Genomic DNA, 26,201 nt, shown 5'->3' with positions numbered 1-26,201 from the left:
AGGGGTAAGTTTTTTACACAGAGGGTTGTGAGTGCCTGGAATGACTAGCCAGGGATGGTGGTGGAGGGTAAAACATTAGGGGTATTTAAGAGTCTCTTGGACAGGCACATGAATGAAAGAAAAATGGAGGGTTATGGAGTAGTGTGGGTTTAGTACTTTTTTTTAAGGATTATATGGGTCAGCACAACATGGAGGGATGAAGGGCCTGTACTGTGCTCTAGTGGTTGATATGATATTTGGGTTTAGTTTTTTGCCCTAAGGAATTGCTGCATTTTTATCCTAGGATAAGATGACTGGCCTCAAACAACCTTATCCATTTTCCTTTATGTCACGAGCTGTTTTCATGAACTCATAAAACTCAATTCTTTTAGGCTTCATTTGCATGAAGCCTAAGAAGCTGATCGACAGACAACGCAAAAGCCACAGCTGTACACACTTTCCTTACACATCTGGAGAAGAAGGATGCTTAGGTGAGAATGCTGTTCTTGGACAACAGTTCAGCATTCAACACCATAATTCCTTCCAGGCTCAACAGGAAGCATAGAGACTTTGGCCTTCACCTAACCTTGTGCAGCTGGATCCTGGACTTCCTGTCAGATCGCTGGCATGAGGTAAGAGTGGGCTCCCTCACCTCTGCCCCCAGTGACCCTCAATACAGGTGCCCCTCAGGGCTGTGTCCTAAGCCTCCTCCTTTACTCTCTGTATACACATGACTGTGTTGCACCCACAGTTCCAATCTGCTAATTAAATTTGCTGATGACACTATAATGATTGGCATAATCTCAAATAATAATGAGGCAGCCTAGAAAGAGAAAGTCATCACTCTGACACAGTGGTGTCGAGAAAAGAACCTCTCTCTCAATATCGCAAAAACAAAGGAGTTGGTTATGGACTACAAGAGGAATGGAGACAGGCTAGTCCCTATTGACGTCAGTGGATCTGGGGTTGAGAGGGTGAACAGTTTTAAGTTCCTCAGCGTAAACAACACCAAGGATCTCACGTGGTCTGTACATATCGGCTGTGTGGTGAAAAAGGCACAACAGCGCCTCTTTCAACTCAGGCAGTTGAAGAAGTTTGGTATGGGTCCCCAGATCCTAAGAACTTTCTATAGGAGCACTATTGAGAGCATCCTGTCTGGCTGCATCTCTGCCTGGTATGGGAACTGTACTTCCCTCAATCGCAGGACTCTGTAGAGAGTGGTGCGGACAGCCCAGCGCACCTGTAGATGTGAACTTCCCACTATTCAGGACATCTACAAAGACAGGTGTGTAAAAAGGGCCCGAACGATCATTGGGAGCCCAGGTCACCCCAACCACAAACTGTTCCAACTGCTACCATCCAGGAAACGGTACCACAGCATAAAAGCCAGGACCAATGGGCTCCGGGACAGCTTTTTCCACCAGGCTTAATTTATGCTGACACAACTGTATTTACAATAGACAATAGGTGCAGAAGTAGACCATTTGGCCCTTCGAGCCTGCACCGCCATTTTGAGATCATGGCTGATCATCTACCATCAATACCCGGTTCCTGCCTTGTCCCCATATCCCTTGATTCCCCTATCCATAAGATACCTATCTAGCTCCTTCTTTAAAGCATCCAGAGAATTGGCCTCCACTGCCTTCTGAGGCAATGCATTCCAGACCCCCACAACCCTCTGGGAGAAGGTTTTTCCTTAACTCTGTCCTAAATGACCTACCCCTTATTCTCAAACCATGCCCTCTGGTACTGGACTCTCCCAGCATCTGGAACATATTTCCTGCCTCTATCTTGTCCAATCCCTTAATAATCTTATATGTTTCAATCAGATCCCCTCTCAATCTCCTTAATTCCAGTGTGTACAAGCCCAGTCTCTCTAACCTCTCTGCGTAAGACAGTCCAGACGTCCCAGGAATTAACCTCATGAATCTACGCTGCACTTCCTCTACAGCCAGGATGTCCTTCCTTAACCCTGGAGACCAAAACTGTACACAATACTCCAGGTGTGGTCTCACCAGGGCTTTGTACAAATGCAAGAGGATTTCCTTGCTCTTGTACTCAATTCCCTTTGTAATAAAGGCCAACGTTCTATTAGCCTTCTAAATTGCCTGCTGCACTTGCTCATTCACCTTCAGTGACTGATGTATTTCTATGTTATATTGACTGTTCATATTTAACCACCTTGTTACTGCCCTATTGTACATACTATTTATTATAAATTACTATCAATTACACATTGCACATTTAGATGGAGACGTAATATAGAGTTTTACTCCTCATGTATATGAAGGATGTAAGTAATAAAGTCAGTTTAATTCAATTCACCTTAATATGAAGAACATAACTAGCAGTTGGCCTAATAAACAGTTAAGCGCTTTTGCTCATGTTTGGGCCTAAGTTGCAATGAGGTCCAGGTCCATCTAGATTTTGTCTGTGTAGCTTTTGACTCAAAAATAAATTTCACTAAGCAATTATGAATGCACACTTGAGACACAAAAGACTGCAAGTGCTGGAATCTGCAGCAAAAGGAGCTCAGCAGGAGCAACATCTTTGGAGGCAAAGGGATAGTAGACATTTCAGATTGAGATTTGTATCAGGACTGAGAAAGTACAGGGAAGATTGTCAGTATATAGAAGTGAACGGGAGAGATAGACAGAGGCTGAAAAGTATAGGTGGAACAAGTGTGTGGGGAGGTGGTGATGGCCAGAAGGAGTCAGGTACAGAACAGGGAGCCCTGGATGAACTGGTAGGAGTGGGAAAGGAGTACAGGAAAAGGGGATTATCTGAAATCTGAATGGACTACCCATTGGAATATACCTGCCTGTTACTTTATAAGCCAATCCCTTCAAAGGTATACTCAAATGTGGAGGCTCAGTCACTGAGAACATTCAGGAGTGCATTAATAGATGTTTAGATAATAAGGGAGCTAGTAAGAAGGGTTGGTGCAGGAAAATGACACTGCAGTGAAAGATCAATCACAACCATATTGCACAGTAGATTGCAGATAGAGCTCAGTAGCCTCTCTCAATGCAAAGTGAGGTAAGCTAATTTACTTGGTGTAAGTTATTGTAGATGTTGCCTGACATTTTGGAAAAAATATCCCAGAAAAAAGCATGGCTCCTATGGGCTAAATATTCTCCTTATGTGCAGTTGTGACATAGGGGGTTTTGCAAACAGCAGTTACCTTTGGACCTCACAAAGAGTAATTGCTGGCAATTGCAGAAGTATCTTTTGGTCAAGAAATCAGAGGAGCTGGCACCGTCCATGTTTTTGACTCTCTCCTGGCATACTTTTGAATTGGACAGAACCATAGCGTAGCAGTGTAAAGCTTTTATAGCACAGTGACCCAGGTTTACTTCTGCCGCTGTCTGTAAAGACTTTGTACGTTCTCTTTGTGACGTTTCTTCTGAGTACTCTGCTTTCCTCCCACATTCCAAAGATGTACAGGTTATTAGGTTAATTAGTCACATGGGTATAATTGGGCTGCTTGGACGTTGGGCTGGTAAGGCCTATTGCCGTGCTGAATCTCTAAATAAACAATCACATTGCAAATCTCATCTCTTGTTCTTTTGCCTGCCTTTGCACTGCTCAAAATATTTTCCACTTCAAATGAAGTTATTGATTTGGAAGGTTAAGTTGCTCTTGTCACAGATCCTGCCTGTGTGTTTCTAGCATTTTCTATTTTTAATGGGCTGAAACATACTACCCGCGGTCAATATTTCAAAGGGAACTGCTAGCATTAAATGGCTTCCAGGTAAATAAATCCCAGGCTTATGCAGATGCCTTGGGTGTCAGGGATACTTTGAATGCTCATTCCCAGCAGGGATATTAGGAAAGAAAAGGTAACGTTTACATAAGAGATTTTGCAAATTTTGGAAATTGAGAGCAACGCACAAAATGCTCGAGGAACTCAGTAGGTCAGGCAGCATCTATGGAAATTAATTAACAGTTGAAATTTCAGGCCAAAACACTTCAGCAGGCCTGCGTGTATATTTTTCTTAATTTATTTTATTAGGTTTTAAAATTAGTTATTGTTTTAATATTTAATAATGCTTTTACTTTAAATCTTCAATATTTTTAATTATTTTCAGAAATTTTAAGAATTTTCAAGTATCTCTGAATATCAGAATCATTTAAAAACTGGAAAAACAACACCCAACTTTCACAGAATGCAAAGCTCTTCCCACAGCTTTGCCTTCTAGCAAAAGGTTGTCAGAATTTTATGAGCGCTGGGCCTCTGCAACATACTGCCTGAGGCTGACTGGCCTCTGAGATCAACTTGCCCAGAGACTTCGCCATGTTTTGCTGAATATCTCTGGGTGAAGAGGATTAATTCAATTGGCCCTTTACTTCCTAGCCCAGCAAGGTAAGTGGATGGGAGCCACTTTTGTTTTCTGTGCTTTAATAAAGAATACTCTTTTTCGATAGGAAAAATATTAGAAAACCTTAAAAGCATAGATATACTGTATTAAAAGTAATTTCTTCCAAAAAAATTTCAGAGCATACAACCAGGCTCTTTGGATTATCATGTCCACTTTGACCTTTGTGCCCACCTTCACTAAGGCATGGTTAAGAAATTTGCAGACGATCCTAAAGTAGATGGTGTTTAGATAGTGCAGAAAGTTATGAAAAAATATACAGTATTTTGATCAGATGGATATGCAGGCTGAGGATTGCCAACTGGCTTTCAATCCAGCTAAATGTCAGATACTATATTTGGAGAGATCATACCAGGGTTGGACTTATATAGTGAACGATAGGGCTCCGTGGAGCGTTATGGAAGAACGAGACCTACGGGTGTAAGTGCATAGTTCTCTGAAAGTGGCATCACAAAAGTAGTATAAGAGTTGGAAAGTTATGTTGCAATTATATAAGACATCGGTTGGGCTGCGCAGTTTTTGTTATAGGAGAGATGTTACTAAACCAGAAAAATTGCAGAAAAGATTTTCCAAGATGTCTGGACTTGGGACCTAAGTTACAAGGAGGGGTTGTGTAAATAGGATTTTATTCCCTGGAATGGAAACTTGAAGGGGGACTTGATAGAAGTACTGTATAAGATCCTGAGGGGTATTGACAAAGTGAAAGCACATATTTTCCCCCAGGGAGTTAGAGCTAAAGCCAAGATAATGTAATTTTAAGATAGAGTTGAGAGATTTAAAAGAGACATCATGGCAGTTTTGTCATACAATGGGTGGTGAGTATTTGGAATGAGCTGCCAGAAATAGTGGTTAACATAGGCATTTTGGCAACATTTAAAAGCCATCTAGACAATTACATAAATATGGGGCGAGTATGAGCAGATGGGACCAGCTCGCTAGGCAACCCAGTTGGCATAGATGAGTTGGGCCAGAAGGTCTGTTTCCATGCCTCTTTTTTGTTAGGAGGCTAAAGAAATTAGACATTCTCTGTCAAGTCCTGCCAATTTTTATGAATACATCGATCAGGGCTTCTGGTTGGTCTGTGAGATGACTGTTTTGGAGTAAGTGTGTCATCTACACACTTACTGATGTGGCCCGGTGACAGATAAAGCATATTCTTTGAGGTCTGTGGCTACTCCACTTGTGGTGGCCTCCAAGAGCATCTGCCAGTTAGTCCATTCAAAAACATCCTGAAGCATAGAGATGTCCTCATTAGACCAAACAGTGATGGTCCTCTCAATTGGTTTCTCCATGTTCAGCAGTGGTTGGTATACTGAAATTAACATTATGTAAATGTGGCCAGAGAGGCCAAGATGAAGATGTGGGGTGGCTTTGTAAGAATATAAACGTGGTCGAGTCTGCTTGTTCCTCTGGTGGCCATGGTGACATGATGGTGTTATTTGGGCAAAATGTCCAGCAGGTTAACATGACTGAAGTCTGCTATAATTATGAAGAGACTATCTGGATGCTTGTTTTGTAGATTATACTGTAAAGCACTCTCAGTGCATCCTTGGTATTCATACTCAGGGGGATGTAGACAGCTGTGATGAACATAACAGTGAACTGCCTGAGCAGGTAATGTGGATGTTCAATTGCTCCTGACCAGTGACTGCTAATTACAAATGAGTTTTCCACATCTATGTTACCATTGCATTCTGCCCCCTAACAATTTTGGATCCAGTTTACCAGTTCATCTTGGATTGCATGTTCTTCTGGACCAATGTACAACATGGGACATTAAGGTCTATCTATACAAACTTCATCTACAACCTTACCTCATCAGTCTTCTTAGTTACATCCTCTAAAAACTCAGTCAAATCATTCAGGCAGTATTCCCCCACACAAAGTCATGCTGACTATTTTCAAATGTACATAAATCCTCTATCCCTTGTAATGTTCTCCAATAATTTCTCTGCCATTTAAGGCTTAACAGCCTGCATTTACTTGGCTCTTCCTTGCTGCCCTTCTTAAATAAAGGAACAGCATTTGCTGTCCTCCAGATTTTTGGCACCTCACATGTGGCTAACTGAGATGCAAAATTCACCATGAGGGCACCTGCTGTTTCTTCTCTTACTTCCCAGAGGAACTTGGGATGGATATTAACCCACCTTAAGGATTTATCAATCCTAATGTGTACCATGACATCAAACAGCTTCACCTTCTCAATACTGACTTGCTCATGTTATCCACATAAGTATATTCCATATCCACATTCCCTGGCTCCACACTTAGATACCTTTTTGGTCCCAAAGGGGACCATTCTTTCTTTGGCTACCCTTAAAATTGTTATCTCCAAAGAAACATAATTAGCTTAGATAATTCCTTCAGAAATTCAGGTCTTGAAAGGCCAGTAGGTGCTCCTCAACTGGAGTTGCAAGGTTTATTGCCGAAATGCATACTTAAGTTATTTAATTTTGTGATCAGAGAAGAAGATTTTACTCCCATCTAATTTCTGCTTCATGCTAGGATTCCAAAATAAAGATAGTCATGAGTGGTTAGGATTTTTTCCCCACAGGATTAACAAAAATGAGGGTGCCATGGCCATTAGGATTATGAAAGGTTGTGATGAGGTAAAAAGAGATCATTTACATCTGCTTAATGGTGAAAGATCTCCGATATGTGTTAGTTTAGCAAAGTGAATTTGAAATGATGGTAGAAAAACAATTGATATGAAAAAGGGAAGATTGCAATTGTTGAGAATAGTCAAAATAATTTCAATAAGGATTTTGTGATTTTAATAAATGATTTAGGTGAGGAAGTGGAAGGGTAGGCGAGTAAGTTTTCATATGACATGAAGGTTGGTGGTGTTGGGGATAGTGTAGAAGGTTGTCCTAGGTTACAGTGGGACATTGTTAAGATGCAAAGTTGGGCTGAGAAGTGGCAGATAGAATTCAATCTGGAAAAATGTGAAGTGATGCTTTTTGGAAGGTTGAACTTGAAAACAGATTTCAGGGTTAATGACAGGATTCTTAGCAGTGTAAAGGAATAGAGGGATCATGGGGGCCATGTTCACAGATCCCTCAGCGTTGCCATGCAAGTTGATTGGATGGTTGGGTGGTATGGTGTATTAGCCCTCATTCATCGGGGAATTGAGCTCAAGAGCCACAAGTAAATGTTGCAGTTCTATAAAACTCTGCTTAGACAACACTTGAAGTATTGTGTTCAATTCTGATCACCTTATTATAGGAAAGATGTGGCAGCTTTAGAAAAGATCCAATAGAGAATTACCAGGACGCTGTCGAAATTAGAGAGCATATCTTAAAAGGAAAGGTTGAACAAGCTAGAGCTTTTCTTTTTGGAGCAAAGGAGGTGACTTGATAGAAGTGCATAAAATGCTAAGAGAATGGAAAGCTAGCACCTTTCTCCCAGGGCAGAAGATAATCTTAAGGTGAGTGGAGGAAAATATGGGGATATGTCAGAAGCATGTTTTTTTTAACACAGAGAGTGGTATATACATGGATGGTGTTAGAGGTGGATACATTAGGGACACTTGTGTCAACAACAAACTGCGCATTTCAAGGATGTGCTGAGCGCAGCCCACAAATGTTGCCATGCTTCCGGCATTAACATAGCAAGCCCAAACCTACTGACCCTCACCCATATGTCTTTTGCATGTGGAAGGAAACTGGTGTACCCAGAGGGAACAAACATGGTCACTTGGAGAACATACCAACTCCTTAGACAGTAGCAGAATTGAAACCTGGTTGCTGGAACTCTTAATAGCATTAGGCTAACCACTACAATACCACGGTGCCCAACACACATGGATGAAAGAAAAATAAAGGACAATGTGGAGTGAAGCATTAGATTGATTTTGGAATAGGTTACAAGGCTGGCACAATATCGTGGGATGAAGTTGTACTGGTCTATGTTCTGTGACCAATTAAAGAAGCTAGGCCCAGAGACTGAACAAGGATTAGGAATGGGCAATGTGATTTTTGCAGAGAGGTCATCAAAGTAAACACTGCAGCTGGATACCCATTTCAGTCTTTAACCACTCCATCTTAAAAAGTATAAGCATTTATTTGTTAGCTCCTGTGCTATTTAATGCCAATACTGGTTAATGTACAGTGCTAGCTCAAAGCATTAATATATGTTACCTTTCCAGGCAAGGTACTGGGTTTGTCTACTGAAAAATGTTCCTGCCTACCAAATGGCAGGTATATTTTGTTTGGTACGTCTGGAAACAAAACACCTTTAGTTTGCTGATTAATAGATAAGGACAACAATTAATAACTGCTCCATAAAATAAAATATTGTCTCTTGGTTCATACATTAAGTGAAGATTTAAAGGATTTTGACTATTAAGTGCCTAACTGACTGAAACTACTGATCAGTTTCCTGCAAATGCCAAATGAAGGATAGGACTTGATAAGGCAAACACAAGGAAATCTGCAGATGCTGAAAATTCAAGCAACACACACAAAATGCTGGTGGAATGCAGCAGGCCAGGCAGCATTTATAGGGAGAAGCGCTGTCGACGTTTCGGGCTGAGACCCTTCATCAGGACTAACTGAAAGGAAAGATAGTAAGAGATTTGAAAGTAGGAGGGGGAGGAGGAAATGCAAAATGATAGAAGACCGGAGGGTGTGGGGTGAAGCTGAGAGCCAGAAAGTTAATTGGCAAAAGGGATACAGAGCTAGAGAAGGGAAAGGATTGGGGGACAGGAGGCCTAGGGAGAAAGAAAGGGGGAGGGGAGCACCCCTTTATAAACAAGTTGTTGCATTCACGAAATACTATAGCGCAACATGCTAACTCTAATGTAGCCAGTGCTTTTTCAAATACTCCTAATGACTGTAGGGCACAGTAATAAATTTGACATGATGTACATATCAGACATGGAGTTATTGGATGCTTCAGGCATTATGTGATCTAATTTCTATGTAACAGAGCATTAGAATTATAGAAATTCTTAAAGTGAGGGATGGTGATGGAAAGGAATCAAGCTGAGTCCCAAGGAGATTTACTTTTTGAATTTGAGAGCTGTAGCAAGGAAGAAAAAAGTATGTGGACATTCCTACGCATTGTAGTTTTTACAGGCTGTCTGTTCCATTTACGAAGTTTAGAAGAGAAGGTGCAATGGAATCAGTGAAGATCCTGAGGGGTTTTGACATGGTGATTGTGGAGAGGATGTTTCTTTTCATGGGAGAATCAGGAATTAGGGATTACTGTTTAAAACTGAGGGGCTGCTGATTTAAGATGGAGATGAAACATTTTTCTCTTATGTTTATGAGTATTTGGGGTACTGTTTTCTCAAAATGCAATGGAAGTAACATCTTCTGAATATTTTAAAAAAAAATTCAGCCAGGCAGAATTAACTGGATTCTTTATAAGCAAATAAATGAAAGATTATAGCAAATGGATAGGAATGTTATTAAATGCTGAAGGATGGCTTGAGGGACTGAGTACTCTATGCCTCTGGTTAACTATGTTCATATGAGGGAAATTGAAGCATAAAATTCTTTTTAGTGGATTAATTCTTTAAAAGCATTAGTTAGTTTTCACCTTAACTGTGTAGCCAGTAAACTGATGGAACAGGTGGTATGGAGTACCCCAATTTTCATAACACAAAGAAATCAAGTTGGATTTCAATCAGACACCAGCAACTACTGGCTCAGGTACTGTAGAAATAGTTTAAATGCAAAATTTTGCACATGGTGAGTCAGTGGGCACAATTGCCTGCTGCCAAGGGAAGAGTAACATCAGAGGGTAAGATAACGCATGAGTTTTATTTCAGAATACTGTGGTGGCGCCTACTGAAAAGATTGATGGACATGCACAGTAAGAATCTTGATGCTTCATCAGGTTTACTGAAGTGCCAAGTGGCATGGGAGTGTCTAGCTGGTAGTTTGTACCAAACTTGAGTAAAGCTTGAAGTATATCCTTTTTATTGTGATAAAAGTTACGTCCAGTTCCATTTTAACACTTGCCCATACAATCACCTTCCATTGTGTGATGGCCAGGGCTTCAGCTTCAATTGTAGTAGAAATAGAGAGCTCCAGTGAAAGTTCTGACTTCGGTCAAATTCATACTCCTGTTATATTGACTGTGGTTTATGCTCAAAAGGGCTTTGAGCACATTGCATAATCTGTGCTCCATAAAATTGTTAAGGTTGTTGGTAACTTGCTGTGAACATTGCAGTGGTATTTCTCTTCTTCCAAATAGCAAAAATAAACCTTAAGCTTAAAATCTTGAACAAGCCATCAGAGCATGAATGTTATCCATGAGAAAATTTAGGTGGTGGAAGCAAGTTTAAATGTTAATAATAGATTTAAACATCATTTTCTTGTCTTAAAACATTTGGAAAAGATTATGGATTAGCAGCACTGTCCATGCGCTATTCTGAGGCAATTCTGAATAATTATTTAACTTGAGATGAAGAATAAAGAAAATCATTTGTATGGAAACCTAAACTCTACTTGAAGAAATTGATAGTGCAATGACTGCAATCAGAAACATTATAAACTGTCTTGGGGATGTGGAGAGGAAATTACACGAACAAAAGGCAAAGCATTTTATGCAGCATGAGACTGCCAAATAGATATGTTACAAGCAACGTTCTCTCTTATTTTTTTATATAGTTGCACTGACCAACCATTGCTCCGAGCAGGATATTTTTACAAAGCCTGAAGACTGCACGATACTTCTGAATATTTTTGTAATATGTATTCTATGAATATTTAGAATGAAAATTGAAAAATCACATACTTTTGAATTTATTTACTTATTGAAGGGTATAATGAAGTACAGTACAACAAGGAAAATCTTTCACATTTTGTGAACTTTTTCTGGCTGCTCTAATTGCAGCTGACAGGCGACAAAGACTATGCGCACAAGCATTTAATTACTGAGCAGCTGCACACCTATGCAGCTTAACGAGAACAGTTGTTATAATACTTAAGGTCTGCTATTTAAAAAGAAATGTTAAGTGTAAATAAGAGTTTATAAGTTCTAATGATGTGTTAAAACATCATCTATTTTCATCAGAGGCTTGATTAGTTTGATTTACCTTTTTTCTCTCTTTGCTAGGATAAAAAGATTAGTGATTTTCTTACAGATAAAACAAAAGTAATTGTTTGTTGACAGTCAGGAAGGGAAAAGGGGTTAAAGAGCCAGTGCAGAGTACTCCTGTGGCCACTCCAGAGGGTGATGTGACTCTGTTGGTAAACAATGAAATCAAGTCAATAGAAAGTGGTGACATAGGTTCAGAAGATGTTGAATCATTGTTGGTAGAGCTAAGGAACTGCAAGGGTAAAATAACTCTGATGGGAGTCCGATCAGAGCCCCAAACTGTAGTAAGGATGTGGCCTACAAATTACAAAAGGAGATAGAAAATGCATACCAAAAGGGCAATCTTAAAATAGTCATGGGGGACTTCAATATGCAGGTAGATTGAGAAAATCAGGCTGGTACTGGATTCCAGGAGGGGGGATTTCTAGAATGTCTTTTAGGTGGCTTTTTAGACTGGCTTGCAGTTGAGCCCATTAGGGGGATCAGCTATTTGGGATTGGGAAATCATGCAATGAACCAAAATTGATTTTAGAGAGCTTAAGGTAAATGAACCCTTTGGAGAAAGTGATCATAATATGATTGAATTCACCCTGAAATTTGAGAAGGAGAAGCTAAAGCCAGAAGTATCAGTATTACAGTGGATTAAAGGGAATTACAGAGGCATGAGAGATGAATTGGCCAGAATTGAGTGGAAAAGAACACTGGCAGGGATGACAGCAGGGAAGCAATTCAGAAGGCACAGGATAGATCATCCCAAAGAGGAAGAGGTATTCCAAAAGAAAGATGACATGACCGTGGCTAACAGGAGAAGTCAAAGCCAACATAAAAGCCAAAGAGGGGCCATATAATTGAGCAAAAATTAGTGGGAAACTAGGATTGGGAAGCTTTTAAAAAACAAAAGAAGGGAACTAAGAAAGTCATTAAGAAGATAAAGATGGAATGCAAAAGTAAGCTAACTAATAATATTAAAGAGGATACCAAAAGTTTCTTCATATACATAAAGTGTAAAAGAGGCAATAAAATGATGCTGGAGAGGTAGTAATAGGGGAAAACGAAATGGCGAATGAATTGAATAAGTATTTTGCGTCAGTTTTCACTAATGGAAGACACTAGTAGTATGGTCGAAGTTCCAGGTGTCAGGAGTCATGAAGTGTCTGAAGTTACCATAACTAGAGAGAAGGTTCTTAGGAAACTAAAAGGTCTGAAGGTAGATCAGTCAGTTGGACCAAATAGTGTTCTGAAAGAGGTTGCTAAAGAGATCATGGAGGCATTAGTACTGATCTTTAACGAATCACTAGATTCTGGAATGGTTCCAGAAGACTGGGAAATATCATTCCACTATTCAATGGAAAGATAGGCAGAAGAAAGGAAACTATAGGCCAGTTAGTCTGACTTCAATGGTTGGGAAGATGTTGGAGTCAATTGTTAAGGATGAGGTCTCAGGGTACTTAGAGGCACATGATCAAATAGGCCATAGTCAGCATGGTTTCTTCAAGGGAAAATCTTGCCTGAGAAATCTGTTAGAATTCTTTGAAGAAATAACAAGCAAGATAGACAAAGGAGAATCAGTTGATGTTGTGTACTTGGATTTTTAGAAAGGTGCCACACATAAGGATGCTTAACAAGCTACAAGTCCATGTCATTAGAGGAAATATTCTAGCATGGATAAAGCAGTGGTTGATTGTCAGGAGGCAAAGAGTGGGAATGAGCCTTTTCTGGCTGGCTACCAGTAAATAGGGTAATCCACGGGGTCAGTGTGGGGACCAATTCTTTAGACGTCATATGTCAATGATTTGAATGATAGAATTGATAGTTTTGTTGCAAAGTTTGCAGACAGTATGCGATAGGTGGAGGGGCAAGTAGTTTTGAAGAAGTAGAGAGTCTACCGAAGGACTCAGACAGATTAGGAGAATGGGCAAAGTAATGGCAGATGGAATAGAGTGTCAGGAAATGTGTGGTCATGAACTTCGGTAGAAGACTTGACTATTTTCTAAAAGGAGAGAAAATACAAAAAACTGAGGTGTAAAGGGAGTTGGGAGTCCTTGTGCAAGAATGCCTGAAGGTTAATTTGTAAGTTGAGTGGGTGGTGAGGAATGCAAATGCATTGTTGGCATTCATTTCAAGGGGACTAGAATATAAAAGCAAGGATGTAATGTTGAGACTTTATAAAGGCCTGGTGAGGTTTCATTTGGGAGTATTGTGAGTAGTTTTGGGCGCCTTGTCTCAGAAAGGATGTGATGAAACAATAGACAATAGGTGCAGAAGTAGACCATTCAGCCCTTCGAGCCTGCACCGACTGGAGAGGGTTCAAAGAAAGTTCACAAAAATGATTCCAGGATTGATTAGTTCGTCATGTGGAGAGTGTTTGATGGCCCTGGACCTGTATTCACTAGAATTCAAAAGAATGAGGGGTGGCCGCATTGAAACCTAACGAATTTTTTAAGGCCTTAATAGAGTGGATAGGGAGAGGATGTTTCCTTTGGTGGAAGAGTATAAGACCAGAGGACACAGCCTCGGAATAAAAGGGTGTCCTTTTAGAAGGGAGAAGAGGAGGAACTTCTTTAGCCAGAGAGTGGTGAATCTGGAATTTCTTGTCACAGACAGCTGTAGAGGCCAAGTCTTTATATTTAAGACAGAGGTTGATAGATTCTTAATTGGTCCATATGTGAAGGGATACAAGGAGAAGGTAGGAGATTAGGGCTGAGTCAAAAATTGGATCAGCCATGCTGAAAAGGTGGAGCAGATCTGATGGGCCAAATGGCCTAATTCTGCTCCTATAACTTATGGTCTCATGATCTTAATTATAAATTACTTAAGTAAAGTACATTAAGGCATTCATCAAATTCCTTCTTTAGTTGATATCTCAAGTGTTTGGCTGGATGTGATGAATACTCTTATTTAGAGAACTGGTGGTCTCTAAATTTTGATTGTAAAATGATTCTTAAGAACAATGCATGGACATGTATATTTATAAAGTCTATGTAATAGATTACCTGTTCATTGCATGGTGATGATATATTCTTGAGAAACCATTGTTGATCATTAATGCAATGTCATTTTGTGGATGCATGCATGTATGGAATTCTTACTAGTTGGACATATTGCTCTCTTCATATTAACCTTTGAAGAGCTATTACGACTTAGTGATGGTAAAATGTTGAAGGAGCATTAACATCATATATACCATTCTACTGTTTCTATGACTCACTTTGTGCTCCATCAATTGAACTGTGAGACAAAACAAGTGAGCACCATCATTTTGATTGCTGCATAGTTTAATTTACAAGGTGCTACTTTTAAATATCCATAAAAATATCAATCCCTCAGTATTTTCTAATCATTCAATTAAAAGAATGAGTGCTTTATTTATCATTTCTCAAATAACATAATGAAGTAGGCCATGTAAACAGAGATCATATCAGAAATAGGTTTTTTTGTGCGCCAGCTTATATCTGATTCTTGAAAAGACAATAGGGCTGATCGTTGGATCAAATCCATCGAACTGTAGAAATGATCTCTAAGAATTTCTTTGAATAGTTGATCAAGGTAATAAGAAAGTGAGGCAAGTTATATTTCCCAGCGTGTGATTCAGCATTCCAGAGTTAGTAACATATTCTGTCTTTTTACTGTCCTTCACAAAGTAATAAGATGCATTTTTAGATAAATCAACATTATTACGAATGAAAGTTGAGGTTTTGATTATATCAAATGGTTGTAGGTTCTTTCCTTTGGGGGGGACGGTAGAGCAATTTTACCAGGCTTTTCTGTTTTTCCTATGGTTGAATTACTGGTTTCTTATGTTATTTGTTCTTCCCCAGCAGGCTATGAGTAAGGAAAGGTGAGCACAAGAGATCGAAACAGTAAAGTGATTGTAATCTTGAAACACTCTCTGAGAAGGTAGTAGAGAGAGTTATTCTCACAATCCTGAAGACCTATCTGTTTGAGCATACAGCATAAAAGACAATAGACCATGTGCTGGCAAATGTGATCAATTAAGACCATCATAGAAGCAGAATTAAGCCATCTGGCCCATTGATGCTGCTCCATCATTCAATCATGGCTGATCTTTTTTTTATTGCCTCCTCAACCCCAGTTCCTGGCCCTCTCCCTATAACCTTTGATACCATGTCCAATCAAGAACCTATCAATCTCTGCCTTAAATACACCCAAAGACTTGGACCCCACAGCTGCATGTGACAACGTATTCCACAAATTCACCACCCTTTGGCTAAAGAAATTTCTCCATGTCTCTGTTTTGAAGAGGCACACCTCTATCCTGAGGCTGTATCCTCTTGTCCTAGATTCTCCCACCATGGGAAACATCCTTTCCACATCTACTCTGTCCAGGCCTTTCAACATTGGAAAGGCTTCAATGAGATTCCCCACTCCCCCCCCCCCCACCGCCAACCTTCTGAATTCCAACGAGTACAGTCCCAAAGCCATCAAACATTCATGTCATAACTCTTTCATTCCTGGAATCATCCTTATGAACCTCCTGTGGACCCTCTCCAATGCCAGCACATCTTTTCTAAGATAAGGGGCTCAAAACTGTTGGCAATACTCAAGGTGAGGCCTCACCAGTGCCTCAGCATCACATCCTTACTCTTGTATTCTAGACCTCTTGAAATGAACGCTAACATGGTATTTGCCTTCCTCACCACTGACTCAACCTGCAAGTTAATTTAGATGGGTTCTTAATAGACGACATTAACAACGCAAGCTGAAGAACCTGTTTCTGTGCTGTTTGACTTTATAGCCATTTATTCTGCTTGGTACATAACATAATAGAATAGTTACAAAGAAAAATATGTACATTTAGATGTGTATTTTGTGAAATCTAAGTTCAAACTTTAAATGTTATTTTTAACAACACTAATTTTAACATTAGCTTTGTTTACTATGATTTAATTCATGAATTAGTTTGTACATGGAATGCTAATTAGTCTCATTATAGTTAGTGAATTATTCACTTCTTCAATACTAAAGTACAATGCTCTTTTTCGTGATTCTCTTTAAATTCACTGTAATCCTATATTCTGCTTCTAGTAAACCTTATTTGTACTAACTAATAGATTCTTAATGTGCCACAATGACAATTATGGAATTATTGTTAAAAAACTTACAACCAGGTAACATGAGTGAATCTGCAGATGCTGGAAATAAATAAAAGCACAAAATGCTGGCAGAACTCAGCAGGCCAGACAGCATCTATGGGAGGAGGTAGTGACGACGTTTCTGATGACTCCTGATAAAGGGTTTCGGCCCGAAACGTCATCACTACCTCCTCCCATAGATGCTGTCTGGCCTGCTGAGTTCTGCCAGCATTTTGTGTTTTTATTTACAACCAGGTAAGTTGTTTTGTGGTCCAGAGAGCTGCTCCCACTCTTCAGAGCAAAGCCTAAGCAATTCTAGTAATCATTTGAGAACATTTTCTTGAACTAATATAGGCCCAGGAAATTCCTTTGATCACTGGTATCCATGACCATGATAACAATAATGTTAATTTATATGCTAGTAAGTATGAACACATGAGAGGAATTTCAGTTTATGATTGAGACCATTGGTAGTTCCCAATAATTATTCAGAGTGTGGTAAGTGTGGTAAGTGATACTGTGTTTTGGAAATATCTTGTCAAATAACTGTATACAGTAAAACAATATAGATGTAAACAGAATGTGACTAAGGATATTGCACCAGAGGTAGTTAGGAAAATAAACCATTGATGGTAATCTATCATTGAATAGATATAGATACAACAAGGCAAAACTGGCCCTGCATAGCTGGGCAGTAGTGGAAAGGCACCAGAGATTCTCAAAAGGTGCTTGATAAAGTACCACATATAGATGTGTTAGCAAAATTGAACCATTTGAGATTTAAAGCAACTGGCTACTTGCCTAAGGAAAAGAAAGCAGAAGGTAGTAGGGAACAATTGCTTTTGAGACAGACAAGAAATAAGTAATTGAGTCCTCCGCATTAGTGCTACTGTTATCTGTATGTGTTAACTATATTAATAGGCCATAATGTTAAATTTTGTAAATGGTATACTTGGGGTTGGATTATAAAGAGCTCAAAGACATAACTGGTAAAATGGCTAGACATTTGGCAATGAAACTTGACTATGGGAAGTAGGAAATTATTTATTTTGATAGAGGTAATATGAAAAGGCAATACAAAGTAAATAAAGCATATAACAACTGCAGGAGTGGAGATCTATAGGCATAGCATGTCAAGTGGAGAAATCTTTTAAAATACATTTGCAATCCTTGGGTTTGTAAATAGAGTAAAAGTCAAAGAAACTATGCAAAACCCATGAGGTGTTTTGATCTATAGCCTTATAGAGTGATGTGAGAAGGTGAAATAACCTTTCATGAGGAATCAGATAAAGTAAATTTGGCTTTATGCACTTCAAATTGGTAACTTGGTAAATCATCTGATTTTAATATCTGAATAGTTCAGGCTGCAATTTTTAGAAAGTAGTACATGATGTAGAAAGTACAGAATGCAGCTTTAAAAAGACCGATGTGATTTTGTAATGGGCTTGTTTCATGGTGGATCACTTTGTTATATGTGGTTGCAATGTGTGTTGAAGTCCAGCACACCTTACTCTGAGGGTCACACGTGTACTTCTGATTGCATGAATACTGTAGAACTCAGAAGCTGTAATAATTAGTAAGTAAGTTTTTCTTTCCTAGACATCAGTGAACCTTGCTAATGGAGGCTCCCTCAAGAAGAATCCAACGGAATTCACAGGCAACTGCCATTTTATAAGCAAACTTCCTTAAATGATTATGACTCTGTATTTCCAATTGCAGATCATTTATCTATTTACCCTTTATCCATTGCAGAGAAATAGATGTTAAATGAGTAACTGATCTATTCTGGCACTGGAAATATAATAGCATGAAATGTTTAGTTTTTTAGTGATTAGAAATTCTTTGAATAAGATATAACAAGGAATTACTGAAAGCATAGTTATGATAGTTCTTCATTTGGATTGAGAATATCATTAAAGTATTTTTAATAAGACAATTCAAAATAGTTTTCCTGCAACAAAAGGGGAAGTAGATTTAGAATGTAACGCGTGGATGAAAAATTGTAATTGTTCAAAGTCCTATTATTGTCCTTTTAATTTCAGTAATTTTTAAACTCTTTTTTAAAAATGCATCGCAAATATAGGCAAGCGAACTTAAATACTCTGAATTCCACATGATTTTAGTTCATTGTCTAGGTACGCTGTAAGATTCCTATACCATTATTACTTGTCATCATTAATTTCTAAAAATTAGGTTTGCAGAACGGGAGGTAAACTATATATTCCGATTTTCACATTGATTTGTATACTTCCATCCATAACTACACTAAAATCGATTAAAGTTCGCTTTCACTATGAGGCTCCCCATTGATTTTAATGGCAATTTTGTAATTGTTGGATTTACGACATAATTACACATTATTCCCGCTACAGTCTTTTAGGGCTGGTATTTATGTTATGGAATACTATGGTATTTATTTAAGTTATGTATTGACGTAACACAACCTTGGAGACCCATAAAAGGAATCAATGAAGATGTGTAAGGAATCTTAACTCCAGGTAATGAATTGTTCCTTGAGGTTTTTGTAGCAGACACGTCGATGGATTGCTGTTAACATGCCAAATTAACAGTTACACATTAACAATACTTCTTTAATGTATTAATGGTGCTCAAAAAGGGGGAATTGCAGGTTCCCCCCCCCCCCCAAATAGTAAGCCATACATGGGTAGCGTACAACCCAAAGCTATTTCGCATATCGGATCCCTCCCTGTCTCCCTGTTCTTGTTTTGACCAGACCCACTGATTCCGGCCATAGGACCCTGGATTCATGCAACCTACTGGGCGGCAAGAGTACCAGAGTAGAAGTGTGGAGGAGGGAGGGGAATAAAAGCGGAAGCGTGAGAAAGCGGATGGGGGAGGATGGACATAGAGAGCACAGACTGGATAAATCGCCCGGACTTGGCCTTTTGAAAGTTGTGATTCGGTTTCATTGTCTGGACTTTAACTCGGTATAGCCTTCTGTTTTCTCGCCCTTTTGATCTCCTTTGATGACAGTCCTTCTTGCAATATGCACGACTGTTTGCACTCGGGGGATCCGGAAGGTTATTATTGTATAAAAATAATTGCACCTTATTTGACTATAATCAATATTTTAATATTATTGTGCGGTGTAAAACATATAATACAGCAAACTCGAGTACTGCAGACACGAGTGTAACAGAAAATCATGAAATTGCTCAGATGCTCGGCCAGCATAAGTAGCGTGGGAGAACCAGATAAATTATTTTTCAGCATTTTCGGGAATAGGTAAAGATATAACAATTTCTCGCTAAGCATACAGATCCAGAGAAAGTGGGGATTTGAAGGGGAAATAACAATAGGGAAGGAGTAGCCAGTGACGGGAAAATATATAGCGGTTATTGAGAAGCAAGAGACGCAAAGAACTGTTGAGGATTCTCGCTTCTGGATGCAATTGCATCCCATTCCTTTAATTATTTGTTGGGAAAAATTGTATTGAAATGAACTGTAAAAAAGATCTACTTTATTGATCATCTTTCGTTTATGACGAAGAATGTTTAATATCGCTAACCAGGTTTTAAACGGGGAAGGACTGCGCATACTTAACCAAAACATTGCCGATAGAAATAAAATCTTTGTATGCCTTTATTTGCTGCATTCTGATCAACGGGAATTGCTAAGGCAATAATGGATATATTTAGTAAATAGCTGTAAACCATTATCAGCAACATTTTGAACATTGCTAGGGAAATGTGAAAGAAATAGTGGATTCTTCGAGGGGGTTTTGGGTATGAAGTGAAGTTCTACAGCCCGGAATTATTGGCTTTCATTTCGTTAGCTTCCACGTTGCCTAGTCAGTTTCATCTTTGGCAGACAAAATACCATGTACGATATTTTACGGCGATTATCCACGTGCTTCAAAGCAGCTCTATAAGAATAAAACAAAAAAGCTAATTATGTTTTGTTCATATCTCCATCTATAGTGATAAATCTTTTTTTTCTTTCACGTAACTACGCGTTTTCTTTTCTGATTTGTTATAAAGTAGTAAATGGAGAAAAGATTAAATAAAATATCTTATTTCTGTAAAAACGAGTATAAGTTATGCTGTGGAGTCCAGACATTTCTATCCACAAGGTGGAGCTCAAAAATAATTTGGTGTGGCGATGTGCTATAATTGTAAAAATAATGTTGGATTGTAAGCAGAGCAGGGCAGTGAAAGCATGAAACATTCGCCATAATGACAAGACTAATTATTCACATCATTTTATTTTTGGAATTCCTGAGCATTCAATCATACTGAAATATTAACCATAACCTCAGAACAGGAGCCCCCTTTTCATCGCCTTCTACTTTGGATTCTGATTGACACGTTGAAGCTTAATTTATATTTGAGCGGTCTCGATGGATATCTGTAACCCTGGCATTAACTACTATATCCTCGTCTGGGTTATGTTTATACTTGATATGACATGTTCATAAAAAAGAAAGATGTTTGATCAGTGATTGATAGCCAACTCGCCAAGTGATACTTAAAATGGTTTAGTTCTATATAATACTAAAATTATTTAACATAACAGAAAAGAGCGCAAAATATGTAATAATACATGGGTGTCACCTGTGCTTTCGTTTTGCTAGGCATTTCATACGTATTTTGTTTGGGAATATTAGCATATCTTTACCACTATCTTTAATGAGTGAACTGGGTGAAGTAAGTCTACATATGACGCACATAGTGCACTATAACACAGGATACATGAAACTAAATTTTCTTCTTAAACTATTTTTTTGTGGATAGAAAAAATGTCCTGCTGGTTGAAGCTCTAATATGCAACCTGTATTCAGAAACAAAATATTTGTGTAAATGGTAGAGTTCGCATTCCGCAGAAAAAGAGCGTATAGCATCCTGTCTCTGCACCATTGTCCAAAAGAAGAAGGAAGTTTGCTTCTATGAAATATCGCTATTAAATGCGGAACTTAACATACAGTACTTCCGGAAGCAATTGAATAATTTTTCATTGCCTTATTTCTGTTGTAGTTGCAGATGAGGACATTATAAAGTCGAAGAAAACTTTCCGGGCCCAGACAGTTGTAAATCAAAATACGGAGACCGAGTTAATGTTAGAAGGAGATGACGATACGGTCAGCCTACTGCAGGAGAAAGAGATCGACAATTTAGCAGGTAATTCCCAGTATATGAAGTATATAATTCTCTTTGTAGTATGAAGATGGGCGCAGTGATGCATAACTATATTGCATAATGTCTTTAAGATCACTTTGGAACGAAACTGTATATATGGTGCAGGAGGCCCATAGTTTAGGGAAAGTTCAACACAGCGAACCTGGCTACCACTTTGCCTCCTCGTTATCGAAACCATTCGGATCCATAACCCAGAACTCGAGGAGCAAGATCTGTCACGTGCATCTAGATAATCGTTTTAGTTTATAATTTAAGTGATATTTCTAGCTATTCAAGTTATGAAGCAAACACACTGCATTTACATCGTTAAAGATATAAAATTGAACATAAGTATTTATACTGACTAGATTGAGAATTATTAAATTGTTATTTTCTAAAATAATACATGCACTTTATTGATTAAGTAAACTGAGGCAATAATGTATTTGTGTAGAAGTTCCCATTTATATTTAGATACATCTTCCGCGTACGGCAGGATGGATACTTTGGAGCTTCTGTTTTCCCTTGGGTGAGAAAGATCGTATGTGCTTCTACTCTGGTTTGATCATAAGTTGCAGTTACATTTTTCCCCAGATCACACTTTTACCCTAGCGCCTTTTTGTAGGATTGTCGTTATTTCCAGAGGCATGTCACAAGTTTGTGATGAATAACCTCTAAGGAGTTTTTTTTACACCGAAATTCTGAAAGCAACCAGCTGGCAGTGGTTAAAGAATATAATGTAATATATAGTATGGTTAAAAAATCTTGTAGCAATTTTTGGACGTTGGTGGTTTAACGTCTTCCGGGTTGTATTTATAATTGTTCGATGATGTAGATTTTCTTCAATGTTGAACTGGTTTATTTGATGAAGTCATAGTAAATGTAAATGGCATTAAACTTCAGCTGAGAAATATGACTAACCCCTCACTTAAATAAAATGAGCACTGCATTCTGTGAAATTTGTAGTCAAAAGAACGCATGAACGTAGTCTATAGTGTAAATTTGGTAAATGTAGTGTATTTTTGTGTGCGTGGAGATCTTGCGGTACCAAACTTCGCTTGTCCATCTACCGAACTCATAGATCCTCCCACTGATTGGCATAGTGTCTTTGATTTTACAGGATCAGCAGTCGAAAACACTCTAAGAGATGCGACGTGGTTGTTGACTCTAGAAGTGGATTAACAACTCCATAATGAAACTTTCCTTTCAATGATCTCCACTTGCTCATAATTTTATGCTTATTATGCTGTACTGTCTCTATTTGTGCATTTATTACTGTCTGAACCAGACCCAACTCTCTATCACTGTTTATTATAACTCTGTTGCTTTGAAGATATCGGAATCAGGTCACTGCACTTATCCACACTGTCCTTTTCACTCATTGCCTTTGGGTTGTGGTTCTGGGTAAAGACGTAGTCCACATCTTTTCCTCATTGTAAATACAAATTAGAAAAAATCACGAGTGCAGTGAAACACCTGGTGGATTCGATTGAATGTTGTAATTCTCGGATACCTTTGCATCTGAAGACCTGAACCATTTAATGTGAACCCTGAGTGATCTCCAGGTTTTGATGTTAGTCCATGTTTTTTATTCATCCTGCCAAAGCCCCTCTTTTCCGTAACCCTTCATCTCTCCAAGGCAGCTATATTTTCTTGCGCTCTCTACCTTATCTCGCCCCGGTACTAAATTTGGTAAATCAACTCCAATTCAGGATTTCCACCTTTCCCTCCAGATTTACTCTTTTATCTTATATCTGTATGCCGTCCACCTCAAATCTGCCAGTTCGGTCCAGTTAAACAGCTGGTAAATGGTGAATCGTGATAGCAGCCAAGCGTCAAACCTAGGAGCCCTGCTGTTACCTATTCCGTTGCAACCGCCTTTATATTAAGGAAAAACACTACAAGGTGTATATAAATTCGAATATTAATTTTAATATGAACGACAGTTTGAAGTGATTGATTAACATATCAATAACAACTGTATATCAATTTTCGTCCCTTCGAACTTGCATGGAACAATTAGGCTCTCATACGTATGATGAGGGTGGGTTAGCTGCCTGTTTTTTAACGCCTCATTATGGTACAAGTAACAACGTGTCCATCTGAGACATGCGATGTTGAAACAATTCAAATGCAACAACAAAAAAAGGGAATGTAAATTTTATCAGTGTGAAAAGGCAGAAACGTTTGCGAGGTCGCCTCAGCTGCATTCAGGCAGTTGCCATACACGTTTGAAGGATTCAGCCTTCCGGAAAATAAGGTCAGAGTCGGTGCCATTATCCAGTATTTACATCTGAATTCTAATAAAGTACACTTAGTACGTTTATGTTTATAGATAGTTGGTTAAACGGGAACTCCAATAGTATGGATAATATTGAGACCTCTTAATATATGCACACTGGATTATCATTTTATGCAAACATTTTAATATTGGATTCTAATTATGGAGTCACAATCCCTTGGGAGATTAAAACGTAATCCTTTTCTTTCGGCTGTTCTGGATTAACCTCGTATTGTCCCATTCTTTTTTCTGATTCCCTCCAGGCTACAGTACAATGATTGTGTCCACTTTAAGTGTTCAGTGACTGCGGTTACTGTATAATCAGAGGTTTGGAAAGCACCTTCCCTAAAAAAATGACAAATTCTAACTATCTGATCCAAATTAGTAAATATCTAAACGATATAAAGCCTAGAGTCGCAGGCAAAGCTTTCTCTGAGCAGAAAAGATGAGTCTTGGGAATACAAACCAAATCGACTTGTAATCTTGAAACAATATCGAACAGAACTGGTGGAGCAACGCAGATTAAGATTGATGAGAGATTGAAGTACCAGTTCACTGTAGCGATCGATAGAAAATACCAATCCTAAAGATTTTAGTTTGGCTAGTTTCGGGTTTACGTGATGGATACAAGTGAGAACTCAAGATCGAGATGATGACATTTCACGTGATTGTGGTCAGCTGACTCAGATCAGAAATGTGCCGAGTGTTTAAAACTGATTGTGGGGCAAAAAGTCCCGATGTATATTCCCGTTCCGCTGACAGTAATCAAAATAATTGCGTTAAAAATCCTATTTTAAAGCTACTACGGAATACACAACTAAGCACGTTCTGAACAATAAAAACATCTATTAAGCCTTTACAAAACTGTGGTGGTTTTTTTGATTATTTTGAGACGCATGAAATTCTTTGAATCCTGATATCTCGACTTCACTGTAAATGTATTCCACGCGGGTTTCTCAGAACAATAAACTAAATATTCGACGCCGTCACAGAATGGGAGTGATTATATTTACAGGATCTTGCTCAGATTGCTCCCCTGAATCGCCTAAAAAGATAGCAATCTTTCGCGTAGTAAGATCACAAAAATTATCAAAAGCAAAATTATTTCTGAAATCTTTGTACTTCCATTGGTATTACCATGCATGCCAAAAGCCCTTGCTTGTGTGAGCATTGACCTGTGATTTATAATGGCGAAGGTTTATAATTGATCGTTTTAAACAGAATTTATCAAATTATCCCATTTTAAATGGTCAATGTGAAATCATATTCCCTCTGAAAGGTATAATAAGAGTAAAAGATTTGCATGTCTACTTGCAGGCCCTGTTGTCTTAAGTACTCCCGCTCAGTTAATAGCACCAGTCGTAGTTGCTAAAGGAACCTTGTCCATCACTACCACAGAAATTTATTTCGAAGTCGACGAAGATGATCATGGCTTTAAAAAAATCGACCCAAAGGTAAACTATTTAATATTTGATATATTTTGCCTTGTGTTAAGCCATATTTATTGTTCGTTTTCCTCATCATTTTAATTAACACTGGACGTAAATACATAAGTTACATAGTTGTCACATGGAAAAGACGGGCTTTTCAAGAAAATTAAAATACTGACGTTTTTCGGGAAAATTATCATCTCGATTTTGAACATGCTATTAAACATTTATGTGACAGTAATATAACTCACCGAGAAATCGCATGTTCGTTTAATACTAAACACGTGGTTACCGATATTCATAATGTCATTTATTTTCAGTGAATTCAGAAAATATCTGTAAATGACTTTCATTTACACATATTTTAATAACTTGCCTAAAATAAATTAGGTGCTTGCCTAATTATTTGCAATATTAAAAGTACGACACTGAATGATGGAGCGAAGAAGGAAAACAGACTGCATATTTGAAAAAGTCGTTATGTACTGTCCTCAAAATTATTTTAATGTATGATGCGTGAAAACTCTTTCCCAGTTTTACTCCCATCCCTTCAGTGTGGCATATATTGGCCCAAGCCAACCAGCGGAAGTTTTTCCTGCAATTAATTTGATAAGCATCTTGCAACCATATTGTTCACTTACTTGAAACTAACCTTTTAGATTAAGCTAACTTTTCTTATTACAGTTATTACAGTTACAGTTGGAACAATCCTGTTGGTGCTTTTGAATGTAATTATTATAATTGTTGGGATCAGTGGCAACAAATTGCGCCATGTTAGGTGTAGCTTTCCTCACTAGATATAAACACAGTTTATCGTCTGTTTAAACGTTGTGTGAAATATTCTGGAAGTTTTG

At 38.5% G+C, this 26,201-nt stretch overlaps 1 protein-coding gene across 4 annotated transcripts in view; it reads left to right on the top strand.

The window, feature by feature from the left end:
• The window catches only part of nbeaa (neurobeachin a), a 790,167-nt gene that overhangs the window by 566,356 nt on the left and 197,610 nt on the right, over window positions 1-26,201 (top strand). For all 4 annotated transcript variants that reach the window (XM_059964072.1, XM_059964073.1, XM_059964071.1 and 1 more), the window contains 2 exons: window positions 21,496-21,639; window positions 25,235-25,371. In XM_059964072.1, the coding sequence (XP_059820055.1) occupies window positions 21,496-21,639; window positions 25,235-25,371 (281 nt within the window). The remainder of the gene's footprint in view (window positions 1-21,495; window positions 21,640-25,234; window positions 25,372-26,201) is intronic.

The sequence above is a fragment of the Hypanus sabinus genome, chromosome 3 (assembly GCF_030144855.1).
Source record: "Hypanus sabinus isolate sHypSab1 chromosome 3, sHypSab1.hap1, whole genome shotgun sequence".
Taxonomy (NCBI): Eukaryota; Metazoa; Chordata; class Chondrichthyes; order Myliobatiformes; family Dasyatidae; genus Hypanus; species Hypanus sabinus.
This window is presented reverse-complemented; position numbering and strand designations above follow the sequence as displayed.